General features: G+C 38.4%; 1 protein-coding gene across 7 annotated transcripts in view; it reads left to right on the top strand.

Moving 5' to 3' along the window:
* Positions 1-16,449, top strand: part of ARHGAP6 (Rho GTPase activating protein 6) — a 291,817-nt gene that overhangs the window by 169,379 nt on the left and 105,989 nt on the right. Inside the window, exons 1-2 of one of the 7 annotated variants that reach the window (XM_072348433.1) lie at positions 8,125-8,223; positions 12,082-12,187. The exons of 4 other annotated variants lie outside the window; for them this stretch is intronic. In XM_072348433.1, the coding sequence (XP_072204534.1) occupies positions 12,089-12,187 (99 nt within the window). In that variant the 5' untranslated portion in view covers positions 8,125-8,223; positions 12,082-12,088. Of the gene's footprint in view, positions 1-8,124; positions 8,224-12,081; positions 12,188-16,449 lie in introns of those variants that run through there. 2 more of the 7 variants (XM_072348444.1, XM_072348496.1) reach the window with 2 other exon arrangements.

Here is a 16,449-nt window from a genome sequence, read left to right on the forward strand (position 1 = left end):
AGCGAGGTTTATGATTCCCGTTAAGGGATATTTTCTTTCATTAAAAGTAAAGCTTTTGTGAAATGGGTACATTTCTTTACAAAGTTTTCTATAATCCTTTTTCAAGGTCACTTACATGTACCACATATTTATAAATATCCTAGAATCATAGAATGGCTTGGGTTGGAAGGGACCTCAAGGATCCAACCTGGGCATATATAGTACTGCATATACAGTGGTCAAATATAGTACTTGTGGAATTGTAGTAAATATTCATGTTATTTTATATGCAGTTAGAGTAATTAGTGTAAGAATAATTGCTGGCAAAATGAATTTGTATGGATGCTTATGTGGCCCTCTCTTTTTAGTGGAATTATTGAGTAGGAGGAGGGGAGGGAGTTCTGCCTGTCCAAGTGTTGACTTAGCTGGTAACCAATCTTAATTTTATTTTTTTTCTTATGTCTGTCTGTTTCTTCCAGACAAGTCACTTGTTTTTTAAGTTGTCTTTCTTGTTTTCTTTGAAAATTTCAAATAGTTCATGTCCTGGAGATGCTTCATCCTTGTCTGTACCAAACTCAACATCAATGAAGAGCAAAAGTAGGAAATACATTTTAAGGATTTTGTAAACCACTGGAGATGGATGGGAAGTTTGGTTAATACTTTGTTCCTTGCTTTTGTCTTACATTGCTTACTATGATGTAAGAAGTGGAAGAACTCCTTGAGTTTCTTTGAAAGCGCAAAGTATCGCACATTTTGTGGTGGTGGTGTTCCTTTAACTTTACCTCCACTTTCTTTAATGCAGCTTTTCAGCTGAGCACTGAAGTGGAGCGAATGACATAACGTGTAGGATAATGGAGAGAGAAGGCAAACACTTAAAGAATATTTTATATTCATATGCAACATTTCTATTCCACTAGGAAGTAATAAAATATTTAGTAAAGAAAAGTGGAAGAGAGTCGGAAAGAAATTCATAACAGGAGGACTTGGTTTTGAAAACTTGAAATATTTGCACTTGATAATTTGTCTTTCTTGATTGCCAGTACAGTTATTTTCAATAATCTCAGTCCCGTCTCAGTACATTATATTACAAGAAAGCAATTACTGGGAGACCTAAACTGGTACAGAAAAACTATTCATCTTAAACTGGTAGGTTTCATCCAGGCATACAGTGAGAAATCACATTTGAATTGTAAATGATCCCCATGTATATAAATAAAAAGAGAAAAATCATTATGAATTCAAATTTCATGTCACATTAATAAAAAACCAAACAGGAGTTCAGCTGAGTAATTGTATTGGGAAATACTTTGAGGATGAATAAATTGCAATCTGTTGCTTACAGTAAGCGTTCTGTTTAGTTTAATCATTTCACATCAATTCTATTTTATTTTGTTAGTGGTTAAGTTTGTGTGTTTTGGTTGTTTTTTCTTTTTAACCTGTATTGTGGTCCAGCTTTGTTTTTTATTACTGGCATTTTTTGGACTTCTGTCCTCCTGCACTATGTGTGTTTTATGAAGATACTAAATCCTGTGCCACTGCTTAGTTGTTTCTCCTAATCCTATTCTAAATCCCATTTGAAGTCTGCTTCAGAGTCCATGTTCATGAATAAACCAAGCAGTCAAAGACATTTGCCAAGCGTTTGCGATACATCCCAGCAGATTGGGCAGACTCCACACATCTCCAGTGTCCCACTCCTCTCAGCAGTGCTCTCACCATGTCCCTGCTCTACTGCTGGAACTGCATCAGGGGATTTCCTGGGAGAGGAACAGTCTGACAGATAAACAGGCTGGCTGGGCTCAAGTCAGGTTTTTCTCCATTCTTCGGGCCTGGTAGGTTTCGAGTTATTTTGTCTGGCCATTGGGCAAGATAAAGAGCTTGTGGCTGCATAGCTGCATGCTCAGGAGCATGGAATGGGATGTGGCACAGCTGTGATGCTGAGGAGCACATCTCCTGGGCCAGCACCCAGAGCACAGAGCTCTGCTGCAGCCTGCCTCTCGCCTTCTTGTCCCAGTTTCACAATTTCCATGTTGGCACTCACAGCCTGAGAAGGGGTAACAGACTGGTGTGATATAAGCCTCTCCTGGATGACTTTGTTCCTGTAGCTCTGTGAAGAAATGTGGGTTAGGTTGCCCACATCTGCTGCTGCCAGCCGGCTGCTTGCTCAGCATGCTGATGGTTGTGAAAGCCATTGGCTGACACTCCCCACATCTCTGGTGCTTCCTGGTGGGATACAGTAGGTTCTCTTGCGAAAGCTGAGTACTTAACTTTGAAGCATCAGGACTGTCTGTCCTTTTCACAAACCCGATGCTTGAAATCTGTTTTTCCCAGTTGCAAGATGCGTTGGCTTTCCCTGATGTTAACGAGTATTGCATGCACTCAGCTCTCCTAAAAGAAAAGGGTATTAGAAGGAAAAAAAACCCCAACCATTTGGCTCAGACACACCTAACTATCAAAAGTTCAGTTGCTGCAGGTGACTTTCTGACCTTTCTTTCTCCCCCAGCTCACTGAGGTATCTCCTACTCTTCACTGCTGAATGAATTTTTTTTAAGCTTATCACCATATAAAGCACACATTTCTGTCTTCTAAGTGTGTAAATATGTATTGCTTTGGAAAGATTAGCTTTTATTCTACTTTGCTGCTGCTCTGATTTTAAGATGCCTTTCCCATGGATTACCATAATAAATTGTAAGTAATTAGATAATTGTTTATGAATGCTCTGACTTAAGCTGATTATGTATCTGTGAGGGTTAGTTTAATTTGCTGTTCATAAATGGAGAATACTTTTTTGCTGCTTGGGACTGAGCAGCCAAAGGGTCTGCAAAACAGACTTGTCAAGATGAAAGTAGGAAAAACAGCACTGCTCGGGCTTTTCTCCAATGGTTCCGTGTGGGAAACATGACGTATTTCTCATAAGATAGTGGGAATGTTTTCTTCTGCAGACCTGAGTCACTTGTGGGGAATGTTAAGATTAATGCACAAGATGAATTTTCTCACTGCCTTCCCTTCTGTTGCAAAAATGGAAATGTGCTTGCCTTTGCACTTTTCTCTTAAGTCCAGCAAAACTACAGGTACTCAGAGCGTTTTTGCTTCACATTCAAACTCAGTTTTGTTCAGTGATGCTTCCTTGTCTTTTTGTGACATCGAGAAAAGAACTCAATGTATGTCTGTTTCACACTTAACTTCTTTAGAGTACAGCAATTAATCTTTCTCTGTTTGCTTTGGTGCTTTTTGTGTGCTGCTGCAATATACAGGAAAACATTCTGTTCTCAGAGCTGTGAACAGGGGTGTTTAATTTATCAGAGTTCCCTGGGCATACGGCATCAATGTAATTGAATTTTGTCCATCTTCAGCATAATGTCAATTACACGTAATATGTAACAACATATGTTCCCAAATGACATTTATATTTAGTGCTGGATTCTTTAAAGAAACTGTGCCCACTTTCTTCTTTTCCTAGTTAAGCATTAAGAATTATTGAAAGAATTGTTCCTAATTACAAAAATTAAAAAAAATATATACATAACAGAAAAGGATGCCTTTCTGGACTACTTAGTCCCTTCTTAACTACAATAGTGATAGACAAAGGGGAATGGATTTAAACTAAGACAGGAGATTTTGGTTAGGTATGAGGAGGGAGTTTTTCACAGGGAAGGTGGTGACGCACTGGAACAGGTTGCTCAAGGAGGTTGTGGATGCCCCATCCCTGGAGGCATTCAAGGCCAGGCTGGATGTGGCTCTGGGCAGCCTGGGTTGGTGGTTGGCAGCCCTGCACATAGCAGGGGGTTGAAACTAGATGATCACTGTGGTCTTTTTCAACCCAGGCCATTCTGTGATTCTATGATACTTCTGGTTAGCACCAGTTTCTATGACTTGAATCTGGTCAGTGGTTCACTGCTGACAGTGGGTCACTTTGATGCACTTTCTTTATTTCTCTGTGGTCCCACTGAATTTGAGCTAAGAAACATTGTCTGAAATGGATAATTACTGGTTAAAGTAACTTTAGTAAAAGCAATAATACAAAAATAAGTATTGTTCCCATGGTGAGTGCACTCTCATTGATATCTTGTTAAGATTTAGCACACGTAGGTCACAGCTAAACAGGGATGTTTTGAATCAGTACAGACAGAACCTGTTCACACAGCAGGTACTACTTCTGTGCATCGTGTGGCTGAGTATCTGAAAATGCCTGCTGATTGCATTCTTCTTGATTTTTGTGTGGGCAGAGAAGCAGTTATTCCAATCAAGTATATCACAAACTAATAAAGATTATTTCCATTTTAGATAATTTACTTTCTCAGGCTTATTTGTTGTAAAATCTTACTCTGTTGGTGTCGCTGAATTTTCCACCGTTTTCTTTATTGAGGACAGAAGTTGAATTGGGTTCTTATTATGTTGAGTGGTAGAGATATCTTACTGAAAATGCCCCATCCTGCTCTTTGGGATTCTAAATCTCCATTGTGATGAGCAGATTGTGGGGAGAAAAAAACAGCACGTTACATCAAAACTCTTGAAAGTTTGTCATTTCATTGAATCAGTGAGAAGGTCTAATTAGTAATTGAAAAGATCATTAAAATTTGACATGCTGATAAGCTTTGTGTATTACATTCTTCTTTTTCTTTTTAGTAGTACCTTTCCTTTATTGCTATTATTATTCATTATTCTTTTTGCTCTTTTGGCCTTTCCCCCTGGCCCTTTTCTGCCTTCCTTCCTCAGACTGCTCAGGTTTCTAATGTGTTGAGTTTTGATGTGTTTACTGTTGAAGCCCTACTTCATACTTTGATCTCTTTGTTTACATTTTCTGCTTTTCCTTCATAGGTCTCACACACTGACTCTGCTCTCCTACTCAGTCGCGTATTGGGTACTCATTAACTGCCTCTGAATTGTTCCCTTCAGGCGTTCAACACATACTTCTACGATTCCTCATGATTCTTCTTTTGTTTCTTTCGTGCTATACTAGAATCAAGGCTGCTCATTAATCGTACCAACCTAATGCTTACCAACCTAATTCTGTGAGTGGTATAGTTGAGTATAAGCAAAGCAAGCGTATATTTCAGTGTGCGTAACAAGGGCAGAAATTAATTACAAATATGAAAGATAAAATCTTAACTTACTTAATTTGATGCTAGCATTGCTCTTCATTCCAAGAGTCACTTTGACTTTTCTATTTAGATCTTTTTGAATTTTCTATTTCAGAATTTGTTATTTCTGATTAGTTGTGTATTTTCCCCATATTATGAATTTATAATCGATCAATAAAAAAGCACAGATAACATGGATGAAACATCCTCATAGTCTAAATGGGAGGGAAACGAGTCTTAGTAGGACTAACTGAAAATATCTGAAAGACCACACAACGTCTGACAGGCCAACATGTTAAATTAAGCTCAAGAGGAAACACAGTGAGACGCAGACTGCAAAGGACTTCCTGAGCATCTAAGTCCTTCAGAGGCATCTGTTTAGTTTGTAATTTGTACCACCTAAATATATTTCTAAGCAACGAAAAGAAAGGAATTGGAGTCATGAGACTATAGAAAAATACTTGAAATTGGGCATGAAAACGTTCACGTTGAATTGCAACCCATGTCATAAAAGCTGTTCTATATTGTTTGGAGAAGAGAAAGGGAAAAGTCCTGAATTTTGATCTTTGTACTCATGCAGTGAATAGCTGGATGTGGGTTTCACATGAGATTGATGATGTTCTTCTACTCCTGCCTCTACCAACAGTTCCCTTTTGACCTTACATAAGTTCCTTGGGGAAAAAAAATTAAACAGAGGGAGAGGCATCAATATGTAATCATCATGGCAGACATTTCACATACTTCTTTGAAAGAAAATCAAGCTTAGTCATTCCTTATGTTCTCAAGATTGAGTAAGAAAAGAAGGTTTTACCTTCTTCTGTAACACCCAGGATGATATTTCATAAATTGGACTTTTCTACGTTATTAATGTCACTTTTCAAGGTCTTGTGGCCTTTTGTTCACTTAATTATAGCAACATGGCATTAAGCCCATCAATAGCAATTTCTCTTTTTATCACCAGACTTCCTTGTCATTTACTGTGTAAAATCTTTACGCTGAGAAAGTAGACTTCTTTTCTGTTGCAGTAGACAGCAACAACCCAATCCCTAACACTTTTTAGGAGCCCTTCTTTTTGAATATGTAAATAGAAAAAAAAATTACTATTAAATGATATGGAAAAAGTTTAGTCATGAAAATCAGAATGTTTCAATTGGTTTGTATTTACTAAGTGTTGATTGAACCTGCAAAATAAATACCTTCAGGAACAATATGAGAACAGTTGTGTACCTGGGTTGAACTCTGTTTAGTCCTTGTGGGAAGGCTTTCCTTCCCTCAAGCTCCTCCTGCCAGTGAGTTAGTATAGAAAGTTTTCTGATAAATGAAGTGTGAAGGTAGAACAAATGAACACAGTACTGTACCTACTAATGTTTGCTGAATGGCTGATATAAGCTTGCTTTAGGTCAAGGGTGCTGCCCCTTTTTCTGGGGGATGCTCTGTATCTTCTAGATAGCTTTCACTTGTTGGGTTTTTTTGTGTATTTTTCTTTTTGTTGTTGTTTTAAAAAAAGTATTTATATATCCAGGTCTCCGGTACTTATTTTTTGATACTCAGAAGGAAATTTGACTTTTTTGCTCTTATGTTTGTAAGCTGTATGTAGGATACACTTAAGTATTTTTATCTTTTGAAGTGGCAGTTATAATTTTGGGACTGTGTGTCTTTTTACTGAGGAGCTAAGTTTACATCTGTGGCTATTTTTGTATATTATACGTTGCTGCATATTAAAATGGTGGATGGTTGGTCTGGATGATTTTGGACGTCTTTTCCAACCTCAGTTATTCTGTGATTCTAAAGCTATTTGTCAGATGAGTGTCAATTCGTAAGTATCTTACTCAGAGTAGCCCCACTTACGCTGAAGCTGTGCCTTAACTTCAGGAAACACGCTGTAATTAAATGTCAATAGAAATCATTAACCAGACAAGAGCTCAAGCACTGTACTGTGTGGAGAACTTGGTTTCTTTGATGCCAAGATTTGAGCTAGTTTGAGCAACACTTGATTTATCCTAATTTACAGGAACATGACAGATCATAATCAAGTTGCTGTGAGTTGGAACACAGCCCTGAAATACAGAAGTATTGTTTGCTTTTTGTAACTATACTGTTTTTACAGCTGATAGAATATGCTTCATATGTAATTGCGAGTACATTCCAATGGGAGCTGGATAGCTGATATCAAGAGAAATTAAAAACACCATCAAAAACAGCAGAGAGGCAAATTCTGTACCACATTCATAGTACAAATGGGAAAATCTGCTTTGTAGATTCAGTGGAATTTACGTGGTCTCACATATGACGTATTGAGTGTTGCTGTTTTTTGTTGTTTTTTTTTTCTTTTTTTTCCTCCCCTCAAGATACATTTCAAGAAATGATAGTGAAATCATTTTATTTTTCTCTTCTTCAACCCTCTTGCCCCAACATTTAGCTCTAGGAATAGCCTTGAATCTAAACAGTCCCCTTGCCACTTTTTTTTTTGTACGTAGATTTAGTGTTATGGAATGAAAATTAAAGTACACGCTATTCTCAGCGAGGAGCAAACAAGCTGCAGTATTTCAAGCTGCAGAGTAACTTGTTTACTGAAGATTCTGATATTCATCTGCTTGGATAGTCAATAAGGATGTTTATTCTAATGCATAAAACAGGTGGTAAGTGAGGCAAGTATCTTGTAGAGAAAAATCTTTACATTGCTGTTTATCTGTTCTAGAATAATGGAAGCTGCATGTTACTCACTGCTCTTCTGAAAGATTCAGAAGCACCTCTCTCTAAGTGTTCAATGCTGGAAACAGTAAATTTGTATTCATCAGCTCCATTGTGCAAAATTGTACAGATATGGCAGTTAAGATAATATGATAGTGCTGAGCAATTTGCTTCTAATTTGCTTAACTGAGAATGAGATTCAGTCTTCATGTTCTGAGTGCTTTTCAATCTGGTGTATATATGATTAATGTTGGTGAGTCACTTTCAATGGGAATTTTAGCTTTCCTAACACAATGAGATAGGGAGACGTTCTGCCCCTCCCACCATCCGTTTAAAAGCACTGTGAAAGACAGGAGGAGGTAATTCTTCAGGCTTTCAGAGTTGTGCCCTATAACAGGAGGAGATAACTGTCCATTGGCAATTACTGCACGAGTACCTGCAAACCAACGAGGACAGCTGAGGTTGGGATAAAAGTGTAAGTTCTTTATTATTGTCTTGGGAAACCAAGCATTCTCATTGCTCATTTAAAATCTGTATCTAGCAGGGAAGGCATGTTCAGAAAAGGGGGAAGGAAGATATGGGAAGGAAATAAATTCAAAGGTGCAGGTAGGCCAGTGAATCCTGTTTGGGTTTGTTGTCAGTAGGTGTGGAGTTCTGAAGTTCTGTTTATTCCTGTAAGAAGTAAGCTGGGGAGAGTAAGGAGCTTTGTATGTATAGGTTAGCTCAAAAATTTGATGTAATTGAGTCTGAAATAATGTAGCCACGTCTGTGCAACTTTCCCTGTTATTTTAGAATAATGTTGTTCTCCATATAAGGATTATAGTATAGAGTGTGATTGTAAGATTTAATTTCTTCAAAATCCATCTGGTTGGTCAGAATAGTTTAGAAAATCCTTGTCGTTATGAAAGTATAATCTAAAACGGACCAAAAGAATTTAGAAAGTCTAAGGGGCTTCATTTCACATCTATCTGGAAGCCAGATATTCTAAGGCACATAAAGCTGGCTGAGTTAGTGTAACCACTGCTGGGATTAGGCGACCTGCTTGCTTCTGCTTTACAAAGCCCTTCTAGACCCCTGCATAAACGATTAGACTTAGCTAAAATTTGAGGCCTACCCCACATCACTTCTGACACTGAGCACAGACCACCTGAGTTATTTACTGGGTACTTTGCATTTTTTAGTTCCTGGGTCCGTATCATCTGTCTTGTTATGTTGCAACTTAAATATAAGAAAAGGCAAGAGCACTTGAGGTTGACCTCTCAACGTAGGCAGCTGTATCAGATGATTTTTTTGTCATTACAATAGTGATGTTCACTATGGGATAACATTACAGACTCTTTAGTGACCTCCAGTTGTCTACCTGGTGGACTAGTAGGTATTTGAAAGCAGTCTCGGAAGAAGGCATATGTCTGCAATGAATATGAAGATCAGTTATCATGACACCAGTTGTAATAGTGCCTCTGGCTTGGTTTCACCTTGCTGTTAGATATGCACTTATGATTCATTGTATTATCGAGAAAAAATGACATTCAATTTATGTTACTGCCAGGTTGGGGAGGGGAAATTAACACTTGGAAAAAAACGAAAGGAAAAATAAAGGGCATTGTCTAAAGCACGCAGTGCCAACTCATTTTAAGGTGACTTCCATAAAAAGACAAAGGATTTGAGGACTGTTCTGTACTTTCTTGTATCCGAGATTTATTTCTTGCCTCCTGCCTCTGCTCATCACAGCTCTCCAGAGCTCTGTTTGTTTTTTCAGAAGTAAAATGACATGCTCAGAGTGGCTGAAAAAGCATATTTTCTGCCTGAAAAAGGATGAATGCTTTGGTAGTATACTGCTAACGTGCTGATTTGAACACCGAGGGAGAAAGTAGATGTTAGGGTCAAAAGATTTTATAACCTGTTCGTTCTAATGTTGGCTTTCAGTAGTCCCTGTAGACATTTTTTTCCTTTCTGAAGACATACATTTATAGCTTCTTCATGAGTTACTTAGCCTCATTGGTTTTGAGAATTCATTTCTTCCCGAAAGTCCCATCCTGCAGGGAGAAGATGTTCAGGTCAAACTCCTGGCTGCCATTACATGCACGCTCAATATTAAGTACGTATGCTGTTGGGTACTTGCACTTATCCACTGAAAGAGGATAAACTGCCAGCAGCCCTGCAAAGAATTGCAAAACATTCTGTAAGGCTGCCATCTCTGAGTTCATAGAGTACAAACAGCATGGCTCTTTCAATAGCTTTTTAAAAAGTAAGTCCAGGGAAGGGGATTTGGGAGAGGGTAAAGAAAAGCCAAGTTGTGTATTTGTGGGCAAGGAAGGGCATTTTCTCCAGTGCTCTGGCTTGTTCCTTTTCTCCTCAGTATTGTCCTTTCCCCATTTTCCATGCCTGTCCCTGTTGCACAGAGCTGGCAGGGTCCCTTCCACAGAGCACTGTGTGGGGCAGAGGGATCAGTGAGCAGTGCCACCAAGGATCAACCAGTGCAGAGCCACCTGTGGGCTAGATTTGCACCACAGACTGCCTGCAGTCTTGAAATACATACATTTAGTTGTACAGGTGCTGAGACCATCCGACTGCTTCCTTATGGCATCTCAAGATCAAGACCCTGCTTGCATTTGTTCTTAGCAGAACAGCATGTGGAAAAATACACTGTTTCGAACATGTATTCTGAGTGTAACACCTACACCTACAAACGGCAGTGACAGCCACTGTCTGAATACCCTGAGTAGAACATAATGGTTTTGTTATTCTGCTGAAAAGTAATAGGAAAAATAACTTAGTACATTGCCTCCTTTGAATTCCCATTTTTCTGTACAGTGGTTGGAGGCTGTGCACAGATGCCTTTGTTTTTATGGTTTGCCTTTTCAAATTTTTATATCATTTGAAAACACAAAGCAAATTTCTCTCTGCCTATTTTTCACATCATTCTAAGAAGCAGATAAGGAATGTTAGAGAGAAATTATCAAATAGTGGTGAATAGCAGGTCTTGTTAGACTTAGCTCTGTTTAAATGAGGGCTGTTTCATGTGATGCTGAACAGGCACATTCACCATCTTCGTTGAGTTCCATTTTGTTGAATGGGCAGCTCTCTCTTACAAATGTTTTTGTGTCCTACAGAGTGATGGGGCTTTAGTAGCAATCCCAGTGGGAACAGATGAGGAAAGGAGTCTATACATTACTACTAAGCTGAGGTCACATCTGCCAGATTACCCAAAGGCAGCCATTACTCTTTGTGATCTCTTGAAGGCATGAGTGGCTTTAGCTGACAGTGTGCAGGAGGCTGGCTGAGGGGCTTGGAAGCACCTAGGGAATGGAAGAAAGGCAGCCACAGCTGTGGTAAACAATGTCTGCTTTAAGATGCCTGCGTGAAACTAAAGACAGATCAAGGCAACCAGATGGGTGAAATGGGATTGCTCAGCCTGGAGAAGAGAAGGCTCTGAGAAGGCCCTATAGTGATAATGGGGCCTAAAGGACAGATGGGGAGGGTGTCTTTGTCAGGGTGTTTAGTGACAGAACAAGGGTTTTAACAAGAGGGAAGTTCTAGTTTAGATGTTACATGGAAATCCTTTACTTCTCTGGCACAGCTGCCCAGAGAAGCTGTGGTGCCCCATGCCTGGAGGTGCTCAGGCCAGGTTGGATGGGGCCCTGGGCAGCTGAGCTGGTGGGGGGCAGCCCTGCCCATGGAAGGGGTTGGGGCTGGGTGGGCTTTGAGGTCCCTTCCAACTCAAACCAGTCTGTGATAAAATGGTGACATTTTAATTTCTGATATGTCACTTGTCTGTGCTGTCTATAGAGCTCCGTTTATAAATCTTTGAAAATGGATTATTCTTTACAGTAAATGGTCAGTGTACAACGGTTTAAAACAACAAAGTGATGCCATCTACTGTCTTATAATCTTATTTAATACTGCTTTGGATGAAAGAATTGTTATTACAAGAAGAGATGAAAACAGACTATGCTTATTGAAATGTCACAACTGTGACATAGTATCTGATACATATCGAAGTTATACAACATAAACCTTGTTTGTGATTAAATGCAGTGGACTATGGAATTTCAGAAGGAAATGCAATGCTAGAGTCAATCCAGTATGACTCCACAGTGAATCTATTTTGCAGTTACCTAGAGGTTTTTGTGAGGCTTCTTCTGTTGTTTTTTTGTTTAGTATTCCTGAAAGGAGCACGTAGGATACTGTGGAAGAAACAGTAGCTTGGAAGATCATGACATAACATCGGGTTAAATTGTGTGTTTTTTTCAAAATTTGTTTAAGTAGTGAAATTCTACACATTACAACTATATTTAGTCCAACTTGTTATCCACAATGACTTTACTTTTAGGTGCTTTATGGAAAGAGTTAACCTGACCATGGACTTCAAAGAAGCTGAGAACCACATTTGTGTAAGACGTATTATTCAAAGAGAATTCACCCATCATCTCAAAAAGGTAGAACAGATGTAACAGACATAACATTTAACAGTTGAATTTATACACTGAATTAAATTTCAAATTAAGTTGACCTAAGTCTACAATGCTCAACCTTGAAAAAGCTTATTCAGAGAATATGTATGTTTATTATTTCATGTGTGTACATGCATTAATAGATTGCTCGGGTTTTTAACAGCGTGAGTTTAAGTCTTATTTTCTTCAAGTGCATATACACCAAAATGCAGTTCACAGGTTGCCCCCCGATGAAACAGTGAAATACCTAAACTGATCTGAAGGTCCTGCTGTCAGCAATGCTTAGAAGGTATTATGTGGTGCAGAATGAAAGAGGCAGAACTTCTTGTTTACATTTAGCTTTCTCTTCCTTCTTCTGTTTGTAACACACTGAACTAATCATAGCCTCCTGTACTTCTTATTTTTTTCCTTAAGAATCTAGTGACATAAATCCGGACTTTGCAAAAGAGACTATAAATCTCAGTACTGCAGCCTTTAGGAACATTTTTTACCCCTGCATATGTATGTCTTATGTAGTGTGGCATGAATAAGGTTGTATTTGCACACAGACATACGCAGAATCAATGTCTGATAAATTAATGTTAGAAAATGAACAACCTGTTCTCTCTTGTACTTCGGTATAGTTTTCATTTTCATGGTAAAACTCATCTGATACGTAAATATCCATTTGCAGATGTAACATGTTAGAACTGTCCCATGTAAAGACATGTTATACCAGAAGCCCTGCAGCCACCTTTTCCCTTCAGTACTTGGGAATCTATCCACAAGGTGCACAAGTTTACAAGTATCAGGTGAACTTGGGAAGAGTCTTAATTAGATTCCCTGTAGATTAGAAGCCCTGTGGATGAGGGTAGCACAGCTCACAGCTTGGCAAGAGGGAAGTTGTGCACATGTTGACATCCTTCTTGTTGTTTGCCATACCTCTTTGTTTTAAAGTTTTGTAAAATTCCTTTCTCTCTACAGCCACGTTTTTTAATCTGGGCCCTTAAGAAATCATGAAATGGATTGAGGAATACAGAGACTTTAAAAATATGTTTTTGCTGGTTCTTTTGATTTCTAAACATTCACATATTTCCAAACTGTTCCATGCAGCTCTTAAGTGCTCAAGCCCTACTTTAAAAGGCGAAATAAAATGTAACTTTCAGATTTCCACGTAATAAGTCAAGAGTTGGTGTTGAAAACACAAGAACTAGTAAAAAAGCCTCAGTTCACTGCCATGTGACAGTGTCCATCGGCCAAAAGCTGTGACAATATAGAATGGGGATGCATTTACTTAGGTGCAAATCTGCTGTTATAAATGTAACCCCAAGTGGGCAGAAACTGTAATGTATGTGTTAGACCTTAACTGGGATACTCTCCAAACAAGTGAGGAAAAAAGAAGGTCTAATTTAGATAATGTAATCCATTATGTTATATTTCCAGGACAAATCTTATGCTGTTGTGATTAGAACACCCATAAAAGTGCAATGAATTTTTGTGCCCTTGGCCACAGAGAACCTCACCTAGAAGCAGCTGTGCGTTGAAAGCTCTTGTTGGAGGAAGCAGAAGGTGATTTGTATTCCTCATGAAAATTCAAGGAGCTCTTGAGATGATGTTTTAAAGAAGTTCCGAAAATGTTCCAGTGTACACATTAGCACATCCTTCTCAGGAAAAGGTGACTGGCTGTTAGCAGAAGTTCTCAGGAAATAGGTAGGCATTTGGAGAATGTGTTTTCTGTCACTCCAAGCTGTCCGTGTATAAAATTGAATGGCTTCCCAGGATGGGCAGATTGTTAGGTGATGTAGAAAGTAGAATGTGGCTGATGAGATATGGCTGATGGGATGACATGACCAAGAGGTGATGAAGGTAGTTGAGTGAAAGAATAAAAGGAAAACCAGGTTGTCCAATCTGGCTTCTTTTCAGTCTGCCCAGCAGGATCTTTTTATGCTGCGTTAATCTTGCTGCTACGTAAGTGCTTGATAAACTCAAAGTGTAAACCCGAAGAATTTCCCTTGCTCTTACTCTCCAGTACAGTTTTTACCTTTTTCTTGTTCTTTTCCACTCGAGTGCTGTTTCCAGGGAAGCCAATTCATGCATTTTGAAAGTGAACAGTGCTTCAGGGAGCTCTCAAATCATCAGACTAAAACCAGCATAAAGGCATAAGTGAAGTGGTGAAAGACCTAGTAATGCAAAGAGTGAGGCGTATGAGTCTTTTCCTCGTTCCCAGTGCTACTGTTACAGGAGAAGAAGCACCTCTGTACCTTATCAGCTTTTTGGTTTAAATGCTGAAGGGAAGGTTGCTAAAATACCGAAGACTTCTGAATCTGGGTGTAAGGTCCAAATGACCAGAATATCTTCTTATATCTTGAAGTACCATTATGAACAGCATATCATACAAGGGGTCTTGTTTGTGTTGCCACAGGTGTCATGTCTGCCTGAGTTTATAGTACCAGCTCCCAGCATTTAACTTTACAGTTTGACACTTGGCAGGAAGGTGATTAAATTGAATATGATTGCAAATAATGCTTTCTGATCTTTAAGAAATAACAGTGAAATTTTGATCTGTGAAAGAACAACAACAACAAAACATGTTATGTCCTGTGTATCTGATACCAAAATTCAATTCTCTGGTAATTAGTAACAGAATTGCAGAAGTAGTAATATTGGGACTGCTTAGATTATCTGTCACTGAATGAAAAGCTGGTCATGCTCATTGAGAAGGTCAGTGCATCAAAAAAAAGGTTCTTTTCATAAACATAAGCTATTTCCTTGGTCGGCATGATACAGCAATGTTTGATTTTACACACAGTATTTTTCTGCAGCCTAAGATTGGGTTGATATAATACTAGCTTTTCAAGAAAGTTTAGTACTTGTGGGATTGGTTCCAAACCTGATGTAATACTTGATTGACTTCAGATTTTTTCTTCTTTTCAGTTTTGCTTTATTATTATTATTAATAATAATAATAATATTTTATTTACTACCTGTTTATTTTGGGGGTTCTGTAAGTCTCTTCTTAAATTCTTTTGCATTGAATGTCCTTATAGCATAACAACTAAGGTGATTTAATGCAGTGTGATGCTTCTGATCAAAATTATGATGCAGTCTCTACTTGAGATGATTCACTGTTTAGAACTTAAGTTCTTAGTGTAGTTTGTTGTAAGTTTATAAAACAATAGAGTGTTATTTTCACTTACCAGGCAAAGCATATTGTGCAAGTCTTGCACTAAGAGAACTTTTTTTGCTTGTTAGAGCAGAATTTGGGCAGCTGTGGGGTTTTTTTTGTTGCTGTTGTTTGTTTTTGTTTTTAAGATGACATGGATATTCTTCTGAAGAGCAAGAACACTTTTCCCCGTTCGGTAACTTTGTTTTCTCTTTTCCTTTTGCTTCTTGCTTGAATTTCATCACACACAGGAAAACAGCAGATTCTTCACATTAAGCAAATGTATTTATAGCTATAGCCACCGTATTTTCCTTACTCTTTTAAACTGGATTCAGTAAAAGGGGAAAGATTTGCTGAGTGCACTGTTCTTCTCTTCTGTATTTGCAGAAGTGTTGCAAACTGCACCAACAATTCAGCAGTGTTTGTGTGGGTGTTTCTAAGGGGGGAAGTGGATCAGTTGGCTGCAGCATTTAATTAATCTGTTTTGTATGTGGAGTGCTTTATAGGAGCCATTAATAGTTGCTGTTTGGAGAGTGTAAATTAAAAGAAACTGTCTGTAAAGTTTCATAAAATATTCCTCAATTCATGTACATTCTGAGGTATTTAGCAATGTCTTTATGTCATTGCTCTTACTGTTAACTTGCTGAGCATGTTATTGCAGCTTGTATCACCCAGTCTTGACTTCAGCCAATAATTAGTAATGCTCTCCAACTTACAGGCTTGAAAGCTCTCTCTTGGAAGTTAAGGCCAGAGATTTACAGTGCCGTGGTGGTACACAGTAGAGAAGAGTTTTGAACTGTTTTGTACAGTAAACTTAAAAACAAACAAACAAAACAAACAACAAAATGACACCAAAATCCTGCCCTATTAAAATTAGAGTCATTATATCTAGGTACAGTAGTGGTGATCTATTTCAGTTTTCTGTACGTTGCATTTTGTTCATTATTTATCAACTTGTCAAATTAAAACACTCTGAAAGATCAGTAGAGGGGCAGATAGATAGAAAATGTGGTGGCTACAGTGGTAGAAGCAGCAGGTTGATCCAGGTTCATTGCTAAACAGTGGTTAGTTAATCTCCAGGGATGGAGCATCTACTGCCTGCTTC

Source organism: Excalfactoria chinensis, chromosome 1, assembly GCF_039878825.1.
Source record: "Excalfactoria chinensis isolate bCotChi1 chromosome 1, bCotChi1.hap2, whole genome shotgun sequence".
Taxonomy (NCBI): Eukaryota; Metazoa; Chordata; class Aves; order Galliformes; family Phasianidae; genus Excalfactoria; species Excalfactoria chinensis.